General features: G+C 34.9%; 1 protein-coding gene across 8 annotated transcripts in view; it reads right to left on the bottom strand.

Annotated features, from left to right (window-relative positions):
- CPEB2 (cytoplasmic polyadenylation element binding protein 2) overlaps positions 1-19,997 on the bottom strand; it is a 70,927-nt gene that overhangs the window by 40,189 nt on the left and 10,741 nt on the right. For 6 of the 8 annotated variants that reach the window (XM_078068397.1, XM_078068400.1, XM_036096546.2 and 3 more), the window contains 2 exons: positions 16,864-16,954; positions 920-970 (listed from right to left, as the gene is read on the bottom strand). In XM_078068397.1, the coding sequence (XP_077924523.1) occupies positions 920-970; positions 16,864-16,954 (142 nt within the window). The remainder of the gene's footprint in view (positions 1-919; positions 971-16,863; positions 16,955-19,997) is intronic. The other 2 variants (XM_078068396.1, XM_078068402.1) reach the window with 1 other exon arrangement.

Raw genomic sequence — 19,997 nt, 5'->3', positions numbered from 1 at the left:
ATCTCCCAGGTGGCCTGGACTTTATTCCCACTTTTCCGTCACTACAGTCTTTACTTAGTATTAGTTCACATGGTCGAGCTTTATACTCGCTTTTTTTAGACTTTGTTCCCCAACTTCACTGCCATCTGTTCTTAACAAAGTTTTCGTTAAAATAGAAGAGCGAAGCCATTCTAATTATATAATTATGTATTTTAAAGTAAGTACTATCTCTACTCTTCCTTCTTCCTACTTCCCTCTCTTCGTCCACCCTCTGATTTAAAAATACCTTTGTGAAGGGTATTTTCATCCTCCACGTCTACTCCCACAGTCACGGATGTGCTAAGTACTGCCACTCTGAATACAATGTTTGTCCAACAGAAAGAAAACAAACTTTAATGAAAGTTTATTTATCCTGTTTCTAACTCTGGTGAAGTTCACTGTGAAACTTCCTAGTCAGAATAAATTAAGTTAGTGTGAGCACCACATTTATATAGAATCACTAGTATATTCATTCCCTGGTTAACATAAGCACAAGTACTATACTAAGTAACAAGTTCTATGTGCTTTGCAAATATCATCTCATTTAATTCTCATAATAAACCTTGAGATTGTTATTCCCATTTCATAGATGGTAAACTAAGCCTCACAGAAATTACTGCACAAGGTCTCACCATAAACTAGAAAGCCAGTATTCAAACTCAGGACTCTCTCCAAAGTCTGCGATCAATGAATTAAATCACACTGTCACAAATACACTACAATGACTGCTTTGACAGCCAGAATATATTCAAACTTGTAATTCTGCTTTCTGTACAGAAGTTGTAGTTTTATTTTTATACTTATAAAATAATTACCTTCTGTGTATGGGGAAGGTAATTACTCAATCATATTTATTTATATGAGTCAAATTGGAAACGTAAAATGTTTTTATAAAACTTACCATTTAACATCAACAGATTATCAGTTCCTGGATGTGGATAGCTCAATCGACCTTTAAAAAGACAGGAAAGGTAAATTTGAAGATTATGGAGCTACTTGAAAAGCAAAAAAAGGGAAGAGGGATAGGGAGGAAATTACCGAACATGGTATATTTTTTAAATTAAAAAAAAAATTTCTTAACTCAAAACATATTAACCAAAATCATCTTTGAAATTTGAAAGCAAGACACAAAACAGCTAACCTTAGTTCCCAGATCATAAGAGCACAATGTGACTTAGGAGCAATGCCTGGAGAATAAAGCCTATTTGTTTTTTGAGATGTAAAAATAATGTAGGTATCCTGGTCCTCCAAACTTAAAATAGGATGTAAACATTTTTTAGTATTTTCAAAACTGTTTATAATTCTCTCCACAGCTTTCTTTTTCCAAAAATAAAATCTGAAGAAAAGGAATTTATATTCCTAACCAAAATACAACCAAAATATTAAAATAAAAAATGAGTACCAAATCTCATCACAACTTGCCACTTAATTCAATATGATTTTATATATAGTTGTATTTAAATAAGGATGTTTGATGAAAACGTCTTCAACATATTATTACAAGTGATATTGCAAATTTAACCTGTTCAAAGTTTACAAGCGATCTAAAAATAAAAAAAAGGAAAATATTAAAGCTAAGGAGCATAGTAGCCTAGTATTTCCTTTGAGCCATTCTTCATTTAAGAGTTTTGCACTTAATACATGCAGAAGGGACAGCAGTACTGCAGACTGCTGGGGAAAAGAAGAAAAGGCATGTCTGAACATACTGTGAGGCTCATTCAGCATTTCTACATCGTAACGCTTGTTTGACTACCTGCCAACATCGAGGATGATCATTGTTTTTAGCCCGTTAAAATAGAGGATCTTCCTCTAATGCCTGAATCTCTGATGGACTATTAGAAAGGTTCATTAAAATCTATTGAGAAAACGACTAAAATTAAATGTCTGTGCGATAGAACATCAGCAGCTTTCAGCACAGCCCTTTAAAGACTCTGTGACAGCTTGGGATGCGCTGCCACCAGAATAGTGACCAATAAATATCCGAATGAATCTGACATGATTAATAAGGAATACAGATTAACTGCATCTACCTCGACCACCTCAGCAACTGTAAGGCCCCGTATTACACCCAAACATTCCATACAAAACACAGACTGTTGGGTTTTAATTATGAAGCTAAAGAATTCAATCATCTGCCAATGAAGGAAATAATACAATTCTGACATTAAAATATATATATATATTTGAGCTATAGATTTATACATATACTAATACACACACACATACTTCATCTGGGCTCTAATTTAACTGTAGTAGATTCAGACTCAAAGTGGTGAAACAAAACAAACGTTACTGTCCTTCAAAAGACAACTGACCACCTCTTATTTACTCCTGCATTTCATGCAGCATGACCTCAGTAGACTAATAAAGTCGTCATACTCTGAAAACATGCAAATAAGTTTATTGTTGTAATACCTTAGTATGGAGTGAGAAAGAAGACAGCACATACAAAAGGCAGAAGATACAAAGAGAAAGCAGACCTTTTCTAAACTGGATTTCAACAGCACAGAGCTTTACTTTGTCTGAACTATCATAGCTTATTCTGGAAATATGCTTATTTCTAAACATCTTGTTGCAGATGACTAAATTTAGAGAGCAATTTAAGGCCATGAAAAATCAGTTATTTTTGACTTGAGATTGAAAATCAAGACCCCTATGAAAGTGGTAGCTTGTATTGCTCTATCTACTGTAACAAGTTCATTAAGTCTTGTACCCCTACAATGTGTAGGATGCTAAGGACACAACTATGAGTGAGTCTCTGCTTATGATGTGGTACGGAAGACAGGAAGAAACAACTTCAATAAAATCTGCCATGTTAAAAGAATCATGTACAGTATGCTATATAAAAAACAAAGGAGGGGCGCCTGGGTGGCTCAGGTCATGAACCCAGGGTCCTGGGATCGAGCCCCGCATCGGGCTCCCCGCTCAGCAGGAAGCCTGCTTCTCCCTCTCCCACTCCCCCTGCTTGTGTTCCCTCTCTCGCTGTCTTTCTCTCTGTCAAATAAATAAAATCTTAAAAAAAAAAAAAAAATAAAAAAAAAATAAAAAACAAAGGAGTATTTAACCAAGCAGGGACTCAGGAAAGACCTCCTAGAGAAGGAAAACTGAGCAAAGCCTTAAGCCAGGTTCCACTCAACTTTCAACTGCCACGTATTTATCCTCTAACAGGTTCATTGTTTGCTTTACCTATCCTAAGACACAAGTAAGAAGATATTTTCATTGCTAATAGTCTTTTGACTTCCTGGCTCTGAATGGACTTAAAAGGCACACCCTTTATGTAAAAAGTTCACAAGGTAGATATCTATTTACAGGATGAATATTTGCATATATGTTCTAAATATATAATTCTCCAAATAGGAAAATCTCTCAATATAAGTAATCAAATACTCCAAAACGAAATAAGCAAACTCAGACTCATTTTTCAATTATCCAATCCCTTTTCCTCTACCACAGCAAAATATCAGTACATCTTAAGACAAGTAACCTTTCTATTTACCTGGGATAGTATTAAAATTACTTTCACTAAGAACATGATAATTTATAGAAATAACTAAAATTTGAGGGCTTACTCCAGGCCAAGAGCTTTTCTAAGTTCTTTACAACCAATAATTTAGCCCTTACGGACATCCTGTGAATTAGGTACGATTATCTTCTCATCTGAAGGTGCAGACGCTGTACCACGAAAGGTCACAAAGTTTGCTCAAGGTTATACTGCTGGCACATAGCACCAGCAAGACATGACCCTGGGCAGAATGGCTCCGCGCGCTTACTCATGATCTGATAATGACTTCCCAGTTGATAAAATAATACAGAGAAAGGTATGTATGGTTAGTTATAGGGCAAATTCCTATCCTAAATCCATTAAAAGTATTCACAGAGTGACTATGTAGTATATTAGATAACTTACACTTTAATACAGAAAAAAAAAAATCACATTGCCGTAAAACCAGTTTCTCCCTATTGTCTAGACGCCCTGGGGCGCAGAGACTGCCAGTTGTACATTAACCCCTGTACATGTCAATAACAGAAACCCCAAATCCTACCAAGGTGCAGGGCTGCCCAGAGTAAAAAAAAACTAAATTTCCCAGCCTCCCTTGTAGTTAAAGTGTGCCCATGGGAGTAAGACCTAGCCAATGGGATGTAAAATAAAGCTGGTGTGTGCAGTTTCTGGCAAGTATCCCTAAAAGGGAAGACTTTCCCTTTCCTTTCCTTTTCTGCCTGCTGGAATGCAGATTTGATGGCTAACCTGAATCAGCCGTATTATATTATGAGGCCACAGCCAGGTGGTAAGGACAGCAGAACAAAAAGACAGGTGCCTAGATGCATGAACAGCACCACACCACTTCTAGGGGTGTTATATTTTTGTAATAGAAAAAAAAAATATCTTGTTTAAGCTGCTTACATGTTTTCTGTTGTCCCAGAAGAACCTAACCTTACAAAATAAAGCCCTCTAGTCTAAATTTGTGCAAACCAGGTTATTATTTATTATTGTGAAAATATGATATAATAATTTCATGATGGTTTTAATATATCTATAATTAATGGGTATCTCCTACTCTTGGCACTTCTTTTACATTGATACTATGCAATTTAAAAATAGATAATTTTGAAAAACGTATTTATTCTTAGGTGTCAGTAAATAACTAGAGAACATACAGTATCTTAAAATTTGTCTTATTAGTCTATTATGATTTTAATTATCTGTATAATACATATATAAGAGGCAATTCATGTCGGCCATTTTAAATGTATATTCAAGCAGCAAAAAACAGAAATTTGATGACTGCATCCAACTTATCACTTATATAGATGAATTACCAATTACTAAAATAGAAAGCAAAACGGTATTTAAAGACATGCAATAACTTAAGCCAGCATTAAAGACTATTTCATATATATTTAAGTTGTTTCTCCAAATTACCTACTTACTCTGAATAAAAAGAACTTATAAAATAGAGATGATAAAATAATGACACTTATGTCACTTCTCTTTGGATTTAAACATACTTTTACAATTGCGGAAATGTGAATCAGAAAGGATAAAATGAAGCAATCACTTTCTTAACATCTGTTAATGTTTGTGTAGGCTCAAGTTGAAAGCCTCCAGTAAAAAGTAAGCTCTAGTACCCCATTTGCTAAAGCATCATATTTCCCTTCCCAGATACCATACACTCTTGGTTTGCTCTCACTAGCTACTCCTGAAATGCTCTTTCCTATGTCTCCCTCCTCAACTTTTAAATGGTGAGGCCCCAGTATTCACTCCTGGGACTTCTCTTTCTATACCACCCCCCTACGTGATGTTATCTACTACCAAAGCTTCATACATCATCTCTAAGCAGGTGACTCCCACATTTATACCTCCAACTGCAACCTCTCACCCATACTTCCCCAGAGTAGCATAGAACACAGTCTTCCTTTCATATGGATGCTCATCCCCAAACCCTGGGTTACCTCTACACTTCATTCTGTGTAATCTGTGTACAAATCAGTCAACAATTCCTGACTGCTCTATTATAAACACAGAGCTAGATTTGACTGCTCTTCATCAGCTCCTTCTTGGTTTCCCTAGCGCAAGCCATCCCCATCTCTTCACAGAGTACTAGAATAACCTGAGAGTCTAGTCTCCATTCAGCAGCCCGTGTGATCCTTTTAAAATCTAAATCAGTTCGTGTTCTTCTATTGCTCAAAATCCTCCCACGCTGGCCGCTCATCCTCTAACCATTCTAACCATGCTGGCCTCTTTGCTATTACTCAAACTTGGGCGTATTCCCATTTCAGGATCTATTTCCTCTTCTATTTAAAATGCATTTGCCCAGATATGACCAAAGCTTGTACCTCTCGCTTCATTCAGGTGTTTTAAGAGATGCCATCAGAGAACATTCTAAAATAGCAGCTTCTTTCTTTCTCTATCTCCTTGACACTATATTTTTTTCTTCATAGCACTGGTTCTTTTTGTCTCCATCCTTCCTTAAAACAGAAGATCCATGAGGAGAGGACTTGTCTTTTTTATTCTCTACTGTATCTCTAGCATCTAAAACAGAGCCTAGTACATAACAGGCCCTTAAGTATTTGCTAAATGGATGAATGAAATATCTCATTGTATTATGTGACCCTTGAGCTCAATCGAAAGCTTACTACTAAATATGTGTTTGTATGTGGGGCATAGGAAGGACATTCTCTCAGTAAATGGAAAAATTACAGAGTAAGTGTTTATTACTTCATTTTTAAACTTCTTAAGAATGGTAAGGAGAAGGAGGAAGACAAGTCTTGCTTTTTGCCCTTTGTCAAGATAAATTTTTCCCTTCTCCACAAATATTTTTTTTTTAATGAATACATCTAAAACATGACCTCCAAAGTCCCAATATTCACAGTTAATGATGTCAACCCATTCCTCATTAGTGACGATAAAATGACTAAAGAACAATGTCACACATTCTGCCAACTTCTTTTAACAACAAAAAATTTTAAATCACATATTAGAATCATAAAGATATTAGGTTAGAATTAATATTAAACCAAATAACAAAACAGGCAGTATGGTACAGCAGTTAAAAGCACAAACTCAAGAGTCCAACCACTTTATAGCACTGAAACTTGGACAATTATTGTTAGTGAGCCACCATAGTCACCCAACTGTAAAATAAGAGTTAACAGCCACACCTTAGCTGTGAGAATGACTTACGTTGATACATACATGTAAAGTCCTCAGAGCAGTGTTTGGCATGTATCAAGTGCTTAGTACGTGATATGTATCATATGTCTTATATTGTGTGCATATGTGTGTGTGTTTATTATATACATGAACAAGTTATACAAATGAAAAGATCTAACACTTCCTTCTCATATGCTTTAAATATAAAGCATTCTTTCATGGGTTTGGTCATCTCTTCTAATATTTTTTCATTTTCTATGTTTTACCTTTATTTCCAAATCAGTTAGAAAGAAAATGGTTCACAGGAAGTCTGGTAAAATCCACTTAGAATGTGGTCATTACCAACCTTGAATAACTCCAATCTCTGTTCAGATCCAAGGGGCAGGACAGTCATTCCTGACCTCACTCCCAAATCTCAATGCATGCCTCATAAAAGCCTAAGAATAAGATCATACAAATGCAGAAAAGACCCTTAGATCCAAAGTACCAGATCCCAAGAGAGCAAAAGAATCATTCTTTAATAAAAGCCATCAATCTGAGTTTCCAGGAAAATTAACCTAGTTAACTCACTCTTAAAGCAGGGTCCCATTATAAGTTTTTTTCACTGAATTATTTACAACTTTAAAAACTTTTATCCAATCAATACTAGAAAACATACTAAGAAACACCAAAGAATATAGAATATCAAAAAGTTTGTTTCAAGTAAAGTATAACCACAAAAGAATGACAACAACAACAAAAGACTAAACTCATTAATCATCTGCTAAGATAATGTATCACCATAAAGTTATTACAATAAAACTGGTATTAAGATATATGCAATTAATATTAAAATCAAGTTGAACTAATGGTTGCAAATAAATTGTGATACTTTTATAAATGAAAATAATATTAAGAATAACAAATGGGCAATCAAGCATTGCCAGTGGCAGTGTAAACTGGCATAACACTTAAAATAAGTTGGCAATACATGTGTTTAGAGCCTCAAAAACAAATGTATTAAGTCTATTTTTGGAAAAAACACAGAAAAAGCTCACTGATTTTTATTTAAAAATTTGAAATACCTAAATTTCCAACTGTAGGGGAATGGTTACACAAACTATTTTAAATGCATGTAAATAATTTTTAAGTTCTAAGTAAATACTGATATAAATAAGAATTACTATAGAAAAATGTTTCATCATTCAACCAATAATTTATTGAGCCCTTTCTATTTGTTTGGCACTACAATAAACGCTGACTCAAGATACAGCAAAAACAGAGGTGTTCATTGCTCCCATGACACAGTATCATGTGAGAGATACATACATTGAAAAAAAACGACTGAATCAAAAATAAATGAGCAAGGTACTCCATTTAAAAAGGAATATGATTCTTTAACAATCTTTAACAAAGTAATTTACTACTGACTAGGAGTGTTAGGGAGGCTTCACTAAAGAGATAAGCAGACTAGGGATTATAAAGATTTCCAATTGAACATGTTGGTCTGAATGCATGTGTGCATCTTTGTTGGTTTCTGAAACCCCTAAAATGACAGTACAGAAGTTTTAAAGAGGCATAACTTCATCAGGACAAAGAAAATGAGACAGGATCACAGAAGAACTATGTCAACAAATTTTTGGAAGCTGTGAACATGAACGGTTGAGTGGTTAACTGCCTCTGTAGACCAGAAATCACTGACAACACTGAAACCTAAACTGGTGTGTGCATGGGAAGACTATCCAGAAACAAGCCGTTTACTGCAGCAGATAGCTGGAGATGTTCAGAAATAAGAAGCTCTAGTTCTCACTGAGAGTAGATGTGGGGTGGAGAATCAGAGAGACACACAGGCCCCTCTTCGGCTTTTCTAAGGCAGCTAGAAGTCAGGTCTCCAGCTCCCAGGCAGAAGAATGGAAGACATAGATCCAGGGTTCATTTCCCGAACCAAAAGAAAAGACCTAAATACAGACATGGTGAGAGTTCTACCTGGTTGGTTTATAGCAATGCTCACCAGTTTATAAACCCCAGCTACATACACAGAGCTTCCCAGTCACCATTTTTGTGTCTTATCTTTAAAAATGAACAGAGAGCAAAGGATCATAAGATATTTGACGAACACTTCCAGCACGAGTAAAAGAAAGAACAAACCAAACAAATAGAAAAGAGGAACTTAGAAGTATAAACAATATAAGGAAATGGAAAAATAATCTTCAGACACTACAATATAGTGTTCAAAGATAAGTACACCAGAGAATCAATATCAAGGAAGAATAGGAAAGTTCTGTGAATTTTTTTTAAAGAGGGTCTTAAAAGTTCTTCAGAGAAAAGTTTTGAAATACAAAAATCAATAAAAGGGCTGAAAAATAATAAATGAGGAAATGCCTTCAAAAACAAAACAAAAGATAAAGCAATGAGAAACAGAAAAGCAGAGGAATATAGGAAGTTTACTATTTGAAGAACAGCAATTCCAGAAAGAGAAATACTAAAAATAGAAGGGAAGAAATTATCAAAGAAATACCAAAAATGTCCAAGAACTGAAAGAAATGAATCTCCAACTTAAAAAGACCCAATGAGGGGCACCTAGGTGGTTCAGTGGGTTAAGCGACAGCCAGGTCAATGGGCTTCCTGCTCAGCAGGCAGCCTGCTTCTCCCTTTTCCTCTGCCCCTCCCGGCCTGGGTGCATGCTCTCTCTCAAACAAATAAAATCTTAAAAAAAAAAGAGAGAGACCCAATGGCAATGGACGTGCAGTGAAGGAAATAAAGAAATGGAAGGAAAGTAGAAAGGAACGAAGACAGGCAGCACCCCCTTCCCCGCACATCAGAAGATCCATATATCATTATGAAATTTCAGAACCACAGGCATGAAAATATCTTAAAAACTTCCAGAAAGAAAGACAAAAAATTTAAAAACACAAAACAAGGCAATCAATCATACAAATGAACAGATTTAAGAATGGTTAATACACTTACAGTAACCATGTAAGATAAAAGACAATGAAGCCATGCTTTCAATATTCTCAATTACTAATATGTAAAATTCTACATCAGCCTATCATCTTACATAGTAGAATAAACATGTTTTTACAGATATGAGATTTAAAATGTATGTCCCACCTGAAGGAAGGTACTGGAAGAAAGGCCCAATAAAACAAAGGTATAGAGCATTAAGAAAAGGCTATGGAGATCATGACATGGATTCCAGAGGAAAAAGGAACTCCTAGCATTATGGAGTCCCACAGTGACAGTTATGAAAGGCTGCAAGAAGGATGCCTTCGATGGCAGGGAAAAAAAAAAAATCAATCTAAGATTATTTGAGGTTTTCAGATATATTGAAAGAAGCTTCAGGGTTCTACTGATAAATTTTGGGATGAATTCAAGTGACAAGTACTTAGATAACAAAGCAATCAAACCAAGAGACAATGATTAATTCCAGGAAAAGGATGTAAGGGGGAAAAAAAGCTACATTATGATACAAAACATATGAGGTTAATCTATGAATATTTGTATTGTCACTTCCTAATTTAAACCAAAATGATCCTCTAATCATTTTGAGAGGACAGAGCAGGTAAGTGTTGGGGAATGGGTAAGCCAAAGTACAGAGTCAACAATTAATACCTAAAATGTAGGAAATTTACAAGCCAAACATATTATTTACAAATAATTACACGAAAGTAGCTACCTCTAAGGAATGGGAATCTGTAGCAAAGAGAAGAATGAAGAAAACGACTTCTATTTTTTGTTATATAAGCCTTATGGCACTACTTGACTTTTTAACCTAAGTACCTATATTTTTTAAACTTTTTCTTTAAAGTTAACCAGGTTTGAGGACTGATAAAGATTTGATTATTGCAAATATTTTAAGCTTATATGTAGAAAAAGAAAAGATTAGAAAAATTATACACCAAAATATCAAACGTGGTTATTTTAGTTTGTGGAAATAACTGATGATTGAAAACATTTTTTTCCAGTTTTCCCGAATTTTCTTTAATGAACACATACTACTTTTTTGTAATAAGAAAACAAACATTTTAAAAAAGGATAAAGTCTTATACTCTGGAGGGAAAACCTTCATTAGGGATTCTCAGATGCCTTTCAAATACTATATAAGCAACTAAAATCTGTAAGCCTAATTATCTCAAGTACTCACTTTTATGATGACAAATTCTATATAAAAAATATTTGTTTTATTTTCAATTTAAAAAGAGTTATGAGCCCGTAATTAAAGTCCTAATGAAGATTTGTGGTGAAAACACGCTTTTAGTAAACCCATATATGCTCTGAATAAATAACTGCGTTTTTAAAAAACTCACTGTGGTTTTGACTATTTAAACAATTTGAGTTACAACAAGCTGCAGTTTTTTAAAAACAAAAACTGCAGCTTGTTGTAACTCAAATTGTTTAAATAGTCAAAACTGCCTGGAAGAAATAACAACTATGTTTCCAAATTTAATAATACTGTTGCTAATTATGTAAAAATAATATTGTTGCTAATTACCTATTGTTGCAACTACCTAAAAAGAAATATAAATAAAATTTAAAAATCTCTATTCATGATGCCACACTTCAAGTTTTCTAAAACAAGAACTTTTACAAGCACATTTTCACAATTTCCTTTTTAATCTGCAGACATTCTCACTGACAACAAAAGTTAAAATCTTGAAAATTGTACTTTTCTTAAGATGAATTAAATTCTGAGTAGCTGGAGGATAAAGTATTAAGATTCAGGCATATTACAACAGTGATCATCTTAAAGTCAAAATAATTTAACAAACTGTGTAAGGCTTCTATATGAACGATTTATTCCAAAGTTGTTAATGATTTTTTTCTTAGGAAAAAAGAAAAACAAAATACAGGGGAAAGAATACGTAAATCTGACTCCTTTTTAGAATAAAAAGAAACATTTTCTTTAAAGACCGAAAGCATATACAGCAATCCCTCAACTTTTTTTGAAGATATTTTCTATTATACATGATTTTCATTTATACTTTCTGGCACTTGTAAAAATTTTGACTTCAGTAAACACAAGTGGGCTGACGAAAAGTAAAATTAGTTCTGAGAGACGCATTCCTCTCTCTGCCAGAGAATCAGTGAGGGCAGTGTATGAGGAACTTAAGACAATCGACATAACTGCCTGGGCATATATATTATTGGTATTAGTTTTATTTTGCACTTTGTTGTATTTTAATGAATGTCATTAAAACTTTTACAACTTTTCATAGATCTCTTTGATCTTGTTCCACTATTTCAGAGTTTCTCCAAGTGTGCTCTTTACACAACCTGGAGTGCACAGTCTCTTGGAGTGGGGTACTGAAACCTGCCTAATAAATGCTCTCAGAGTTTCAGAATCTCTGCCCAGCTTGAAAGTTCTTAAGTTCTAAAATGTAAATTCTCACACCACAGACTTTTAGAAATTTATACAAGTTACTCTGTGACTTTGTACTTCAAACTTACATTAAGGCCTGCTCAAGAGAATCAGAGGGAAAAGAACAATAGAAGAAAAGAGGCAAGAATTTATTTGATGCTACGGCAACCACTTACTGCCTTACACAGAAGTAATTCCTTATTTTCTCAGTAGTTATCTTCCTTAAAATAGCAGAGATTCTACTTCAGGAGTCTTGGAAAACAGGAGTTTAGCAGTCAAGTAATAAAAATGACGCTAGACACACAAAAATACAGAGTAAATAAAAAGTTTTAAAGGCATCCACTTTTAAACATGTGTTGGCATAAAATCATACTCTAAATCCTTTTTCCTGAATTCCTTTAAATCGTTCAGGGAACACTGGTAAAGTCATTGTGACTTGCTAAAACAGATCTTTCCAAGAACTGCTATATTACAGCATTTATGCATGAATGAAGTGCATCTTTCCACAGTTTTCAAATCATTTTTTTTAGCTGAAATTAAATTTTTATGTTTACTCTTATACTTTTGGGGAGGGTGTAAGAAATTTTTGGTAATAATGCTTACACAGTAAGACCTTTTTGCGAATTGCTGAGGGTAGGGAGGGAAGAGAGCTTAACAATAATCACTGTCTTGTTCTTTTGTTTAAAGCAGAATGAACTGACCCACACATACATAAAAAGATCACAGATTATTTAACATAGGTATTCAAATACAAAACTGCAATATCACAAAACTGCAGTTGGCAAACCATGATTTACTTTAACCATTAAAAGAATCCATATTTGTTTTTCCTTTGAAAATAAAAATATTTGCCAAGAATGAAGACAGTCATCAGAAAACAGGATGTTAATGGCAAAAAACCACTGCAGAATAAAAAAAACAGATCAGTGTCACTGATACTAAGCAAAGCATAAAATGGTGTGCTAGTGTTCCTGACCTGGAGCAAAAGACGGCACGCACTCCCTAGGGCCGGCTGAGCAGTTACATCCCATGAGCGTCAGGCAGCCCTCAACAAGCTAAGCCAGGATTTGTCTACTTTCAGTTCCCCCAATGTGACAGGCTCTTCCATGCACCCTGGCCCCTCTGTCTAGTTGACACTTTCCCCCGATATTTTTTCATCTTTGTGCTGTTCAAGCTTCAGGTCTTAGCTTTCTTTAGTCCACAGATAAACTAAGTATCCCCCTCCCCTTACTTATTACCTCTCCAAGCACCTTATCATCTCCCTCCACAGCACTTCTAACACTCTATGGTTAGAGGTATGGGTTTTATGTATATAAATATTATATGAGTATATCATATGTATATATGCATATTATACATATGATGATGAGGTCCCTCTTTCCCTAGTAGGCTACAAATCCCACGAGAACAGAGACTATGTCTGTTTTGCACAATTACAACCAAGGTCTTGGACAGTGCCTGGTACAAAAGTGGACACACTTAGTGGATTAAAGTGCATACAGAGCTGCATCTTTGTTTGCCATCTCTTCACACCTTTAGAAATTCAATGAGACAAGACCCTTCCTACCTGCTATGCTAAACCACAGAACCTTAACATTAAACAATGGAGGTTCCCTACTGACCTGTAAAAATCATTGGAGGGTGGGAAAATGGAAACAAGCTGCAGTGAAGCATTCTGGGCTACGGTGGGGATGGGAGGTCCCTCTGTTAGTACTATCAGTCAGTTCTCAGGCCAGTAACTTGCCAGACTTCCTTTGGATTCCAGAGAGCTGCTTGATTGTTTTCCTTTCTACTGACACTAAGCTTTATCTTGAGTAGTTTTCTCTTTTCCTTTAGAAAAGTAGAACTGAATGCAAATTTAGTTTCCGCCTTTCATCTCTGTGGAAGCCAAGCCAGCCTCCACGATGGCCTCCACTGATGCTTGCCTCCCAATATTCACATCTCTTGAGTAGCAGACACCTCCCCAGTTGAGCAGGGATGACCTGTGTAGCTACTAGGATGTCATGGAAATGGTGGTGTGAGACTTCTGAAGCTAGGTCACAAAAGACACTGGGACATTCACCTTGAACTTTATCTTTGCTCTGGGGGATCCACTGAATACACTGTGAGGACACACCAGAAGTTCCGTGGAAGGGTCCACATGGTGAGCAACCGAGTTCTCCTGTCAATGGCCTGGGCTAACTTGCCAGCCACATGAGTGAGCCACCCTGGAAAAGGAACCTCCAGCACCAGTCAAGCCTCCACATGACTGCTACCTCATGAGATCCTCAGCCAGAACCAAGCAGCTAATTTAGCTCTTGAATTCTAACCTAAAGAAATTGTGTGAGATAATAAATGTTTATTGTTGTCTTAAGCTGCTAAACTTAGGGGTAATTTGTTATACAGCAATACATAACAATATAATCTCTCATCACTGAAGTTCCTGTGGAAAATTTTCATATAAGAAATTTTTCTATATGAAAATTTTCTAGAAACTTTTATCATTAATAGAAAGGGAAACAAAAAATTAATTAAAAAAAATTTACCCTACAACTCCCTTTTCCGTTTCCATTAGATCCCATAAGGAAGACAAAGCAAATGGCAGACTTTTTGAAAACATTTAAAAAGGATAACATAAGATTCATTCATTTTTTTTTTTTTTGGGAAAAAAAAAAGAATTTTCTTGTATTAAACAGAAGACACAATTTTCTGAAAGGAATGAAAGATGAGATGGAAGATGCGGGACATAGGCTGAAGTGCTGTCCTGAAGATGAGGAATGGAAAAAAGGGGAAAGTTCCGAGATTGGCTTCTGTTCTGTCACAACCTCACTTATAGCAGAGTTTACTGAGGTCCCACCCAGAGAAAATGTGCAATGATCAGAATACGAGGAGGAAGATATACAATATGATATCCTTATGATATCCTAAAGGCAGTGAAGTCTACTAATAAAAAAAGAAAAATCTTCATGTAGCAGCACTTGGGTATGAGGATCATTTTAAATAAGTATATGATGGTAGTATGCAGAAGTACCAGTCTTATTTCTATTTCTATGTAGAGAAGATTTCTCAATTCTTTTTATTTTTTTCTCTTTTAATTCCCTGCCATAATAAATGTGGAACACAAGATACTCCAATTAGAAACAGAGATTTGTTAACATAATTCCAAAAGGTGCTGCTGAACACATTTTCCCCCTTCCCATGGCCAAAGATAATTTTTCTAACAAAAGAGTTTGAATTCATTTGAGATTCTTTTTTAAATTATTAAATTCCTCTTAGCCTTAGGCTGCTTCCATTTTCTTTTCAAAGTCTTCTTTCTAGGTTTCTCCCAGTTCTATTATAACACAGACTTTAGAAAAAAAGAAAACCTGAGATAATTCTCCAGCAGAGAATGTTTACTCTTAACATTTTCAAAAGACCTTTTTAAAGAAGACTGGGAGAAACAACAATGAAAAATGTTTCATTATTCACTGGTAACAGTGAATAATGACTTTATCTTGTATAAGAATTTCTAAGAGTTTTCTTTCTAGATAAGCCAAAGAAATAAACAGATGGAACTTCTTCATAATCATAAACTGCTGGATTCTATTATTAAACAGTGGATCCAAGACAAATACCATTAGAACTGTCAGAGTAACAGTGAAAGAGAGCAAGACCCCAATATACAGATACTAAAAAAATTAGATTAGGTTTTGGTTAGAAGCACCCCCCCCCAAAAAAAACCCAAGTATAATAGTCTTTATTAGTTTGGGAGAATTACCATTGCCACACACTGTTAACAATCACTAATGATCTCTTGAGCTTTTCACGCTCCTTAAAAATAAAGGAATTAGAAAGACAAGAAACTCCTTTATAAACAAAATCTAGAAACAAAACAAAATGTTTAGATATCTGATCAGTATTACCAACTCAGCCTCAAGCCACCACCTTGCTGCCAACACTTAATAGAGTTTTAGGCTAAATGTTTCAAGGGAATTCTTACTTGGCTTTATAGAATTAAAAATGTGGAAAAATTACCAAGTAGCCCATGGTTTTGATTCAATGAGAGATGCTGAGCCAGAACCAACCAAACTGCTCCTGAGTTCCTGACCCACAGAACTGTGTGACATAATAAATGTTTATTGTTGTTTTAAGCTGCTAAATTTTGGGATAATTTATTATGCAGCAAGAGATAGCATATCTCTTATCACCCAAGTATACACTTTTTCTAGATTTTCACCATGAAAATAAAAGGCAATGAGATGTATTGTACAAAGAAATGTAAAATAATTAGTAACATGTAATGTACAGACAAATGAAAACAAGTATGTTAATGAAATATCTTCAGATACAGTTAACAATAAGACTAATACTCTAAGATCGGTGGAGCTGATTCTTTTTCCTAATCTGCCCCAACTTTTATGAAACCTCAGAGAAGCTACTATAAAAGATCTCCTTTTAAAACCCTATGACAGTAGAAGAAAAATCGGAAAGGAAGTTAACTTAGGGCAATTATAGGTAGTAATCACTGCAAATTGTAAATTCAAGCATTCCAAGGATTTTTTTTTTTAATTTCTGTATTTGATAGAATTCTAGAAAAGTGACTTATAGTATACACTTAGATCCTATGGCGAACTGCAAAATATTTCTCAACAGTGGCTTTTTCTTAGATAACGAGTCAAGAGGCATGGGTTTACACTTCTCTCTGCATAAATCAGCATAAATCTAAATAAGCTACAAAAGAAAAAGTAGAACATTTCACAAAGGTTTTTATTAGCAAACATAATAGAATCTTATAGATGACACAGGTGCTACTTAGTGCTAATTTTCTTATAAAAAATGGTGAGACAGACACAGTTCGATGCACGATATAAGAAATAAAAAAAAAGTCACCTACCCTTAAGAGGATCATGCTCTGCTCTCATAATATCAATAAGGGAATTCTCCAAAGAGTGCATATTCAAACTGTCATACATTCTACTTCGATCCTAGAAGAGAAAAAGACTCAATATGATGTATGCAACTTTTTCAAAAACTGATGATAAATATACCATCTAAACCTTCTTACATAAAACAGGACATCTGATTAATATATTACTAATCACTTGCATCCCAAGACAATACCAGTAACTAAGGATGCCATGAGTTACAATATCTCTTGTACTGGAGAATACTACATTTACTGTATTCATCTCTAAAATCACATATCAAAAATAACCTTAATTCACTGGAAGCATTAATATAGTAAAATAATTTCTATTATTATCTCAACTTATAAAGATTTCTGAAATGTTATACACACAGCATTTTTAGTTGTTAACTTCTAAGCTTTTCTCATATATCTAGGAAGACACAGGCACTTAAAAAATAAATATCTGGGGGGAAGGAATTAATCCCATAATGGCACCATACTTTAAATATCTATCAAACAGTGTACATTATTTGACTTAGAATTTCACAATAATAAATACATAAACAACCCATTCAGTTAATATCAAAAGCATGAACTACTAATATCAGAACAAAAACTAACACCTAGAATACTCATAACCAAATCTTGCTCCCTGAAGTCTTCACATATTGGTCTCTGCATTTCTAAATCCTCTTTCCCTCCACACCCTGCAAAGAAGGCAGGGATGCAGGGAAGAGAGGATGGAAAGTATTCTCATCTCAACAAGTTTCCTACCTCAAGTCCCAGAACAAAGTCTTTGTGTAGCTGAAAGTCTTGTTTGCTGTATGTTAAATCTGTCAACCTGCTTACCAGAAGGAATGAGATTCTTCAATGCCTATGAATTTATGCTGTTATTCTGCCCAACACATCTCAATGTACCTGAACAAACATACATGGGGAACAACGACAGCAAGCTCTGGCCCATGCCCCCTAAATTGCCAGAATGTCAGTGATGACTCCCACTCATTTAAATGTGTAGGTGTTTGTACAGGTGTATGTATATGAAGGAGAGGCAGGGCAGGCCATTTTTAACTCTCAAAAAATAATTAATACATAAAAAGGAAACGGAAGAGTAAGAAAAATGAGGGGGAAAAAGTCTCTACAGAAATCAGAATTAGGCACTTTTTAACCTGAGTCCATGAACTTCAAGAAGGACCATGAAATCTAAGATTATATACAATATTCTGTATGTGTGTGTACACATAATTTTTTCCTGAAGAAAAGGGCTTCATCAGTTTTCCAAAGGAGTCCACAATCCAGAGACGATTCAGAGCCAGTCTTTCAGAAAGCTAAAGAAAAACATAAAAAGCTTTTACTGAAAATATGTTGATTTATTTACTCCAGCAAGTGGAGTAAATAAATCAGGGTTGTGAGCTTTTAAAGCTAGGGGACCAGAATCAGTATTGCAGACTGAACAAATTGCTGTTGAGGAATTTAGAAAGCGTGCAAAGTAATACTAAATGGTAGACTCCTAGACCAGTTGATCTTACTCCAGCTTTATCACCATACAGCTATATTGGTACTCCTTACTTATCTTTACTTACTTTATTTTACATCATTAATAGTGACTTTGATTGGTGAGGGAGGCACAGAGAATCAGTGAACTAGGATAGTGGTTCTCTCACTTGAGCATGCTTTAGGATCATGTGGAAGGGTTGTCAAACACACATATCGCTGGGCCCCAGATTGCTGGGACTCTCCTGACACAGTCTGAAATTCAACAGGTTTACAGTGGCCCCTGAAAACATGTATTTACAGTAGGTTCCCAGGTGATACTTAGACTGATAGTCCAGAGACCATATTTTAAGAATTGCAGAGCTTCTTTATCTTGAGTAAGTTACTAAACCTTTTTAGGCTCTGTTCTATCTTCTAGAAAAGAAAAAAAAAAATTCTCAGACTAGATAATGCCTAAAGTCCACCTTAAAAATAATAGAAATAATAGAAAAGCAAAAGACTCAAAGCACTATGTAATAAATTAAATAAAACTGGAATAGAGAGGCCTTTGGGCAAAAATGACATACAATTTTAGTAATCCAAATATTTCCATCTTCTGTGCTTCCACCATACTATGTTTGTAACTAATTTGTTGATTTTCCTGCCTTACCCACTAAACTAAATTAATTAGAGGCAAGGACCTTCTAATTATGGAATATAGCTAACTCTCAAATGTTTGTTGAATGAATAGTAGTTTATCTCTACTATAAAAACTGCGAATTAAAGTTGAGCTCTGTGAGGGCAAAGACTGTTCAGAACCATAAAGTCTTCTTAGAATTCTCCACAGAATAGGTACTCAGATGTTAACTGACAAAGCTAAGACAAGATGTATTAAAAACATATTTAAAATAGAATTTAAAAATGTAAGCTATCATGATAAAAACTGTATATATAATTAAGTAAAAAAAAAACCTCAGGAGGTATGTTGTATCATGTAGGTTCTAAGATATATTATAAATACTTCGTATTCTATTTACCTTAAATTCTTGCAAAGAAAACGTGTTATGGTTCAGGGATATCTTCTCAGGCTGATGTTTTCTGAAAAGAATCAGACTATGCCCCATCACAGTGGACCTATGAACTTAATTAATGGTGACTACTACCACCACCCAAATGATATTTCTCACATTTTTTTTTTTTTTTGGTCACACACTAACTCCATTCAAGGAGTATGATCTTGCTTTAGAGCAAAATTTAAAGTAAAATTAATGAAGTAACTCCATATACACTGTCAATGGGCAATATTTAGGCTAAGAAGGGAAATATAAAAGCAAGCTAGTCAATAAATATCGGTGACCACTAGGTAATAAACAAACAGTGGTTATTCAAAAAAGCTGCATGTATTGATAGCTTTAGCTTTAATGCCTATATCCAACTGAAATAGTGTGATGCCCACTTAATAAGGCCCCTTATTTTCCCTTGCATTTCAAGTCTCATCATGAAACAAACTCCTGCTTTAGTAAGGAAAATAACAAAGCTATTATAAAACTACAGCTTACTTATACTTTGGTGAGCATCAGCTGCATCCCACATGATTTTTAAAGCACTAAACACAAAATAGCCTTGAGCAGGCAAAGAGCTCATGA

The sequence above is a fragment of the Halichoerus grypus genome, chromosome 3, assembly GCF_964656455.1.
Source record: "Halichoerus grypus chromosome 3, mHalGry1.hap1.1, whole genome shotgun sequence".
In the NCBI taxonomy this organism is placed as follows: Eukaryota; Metazoa; Chordata; class Mammalia; order Carnivora; family Phocidae; genus Halichoerus; species Halichoerus grypus.
The sequence above is the reverse complement of the archived record's forward strand: the minus strand, read 5'-3'. Positions and strand labels throughout refer to the sequence as shown.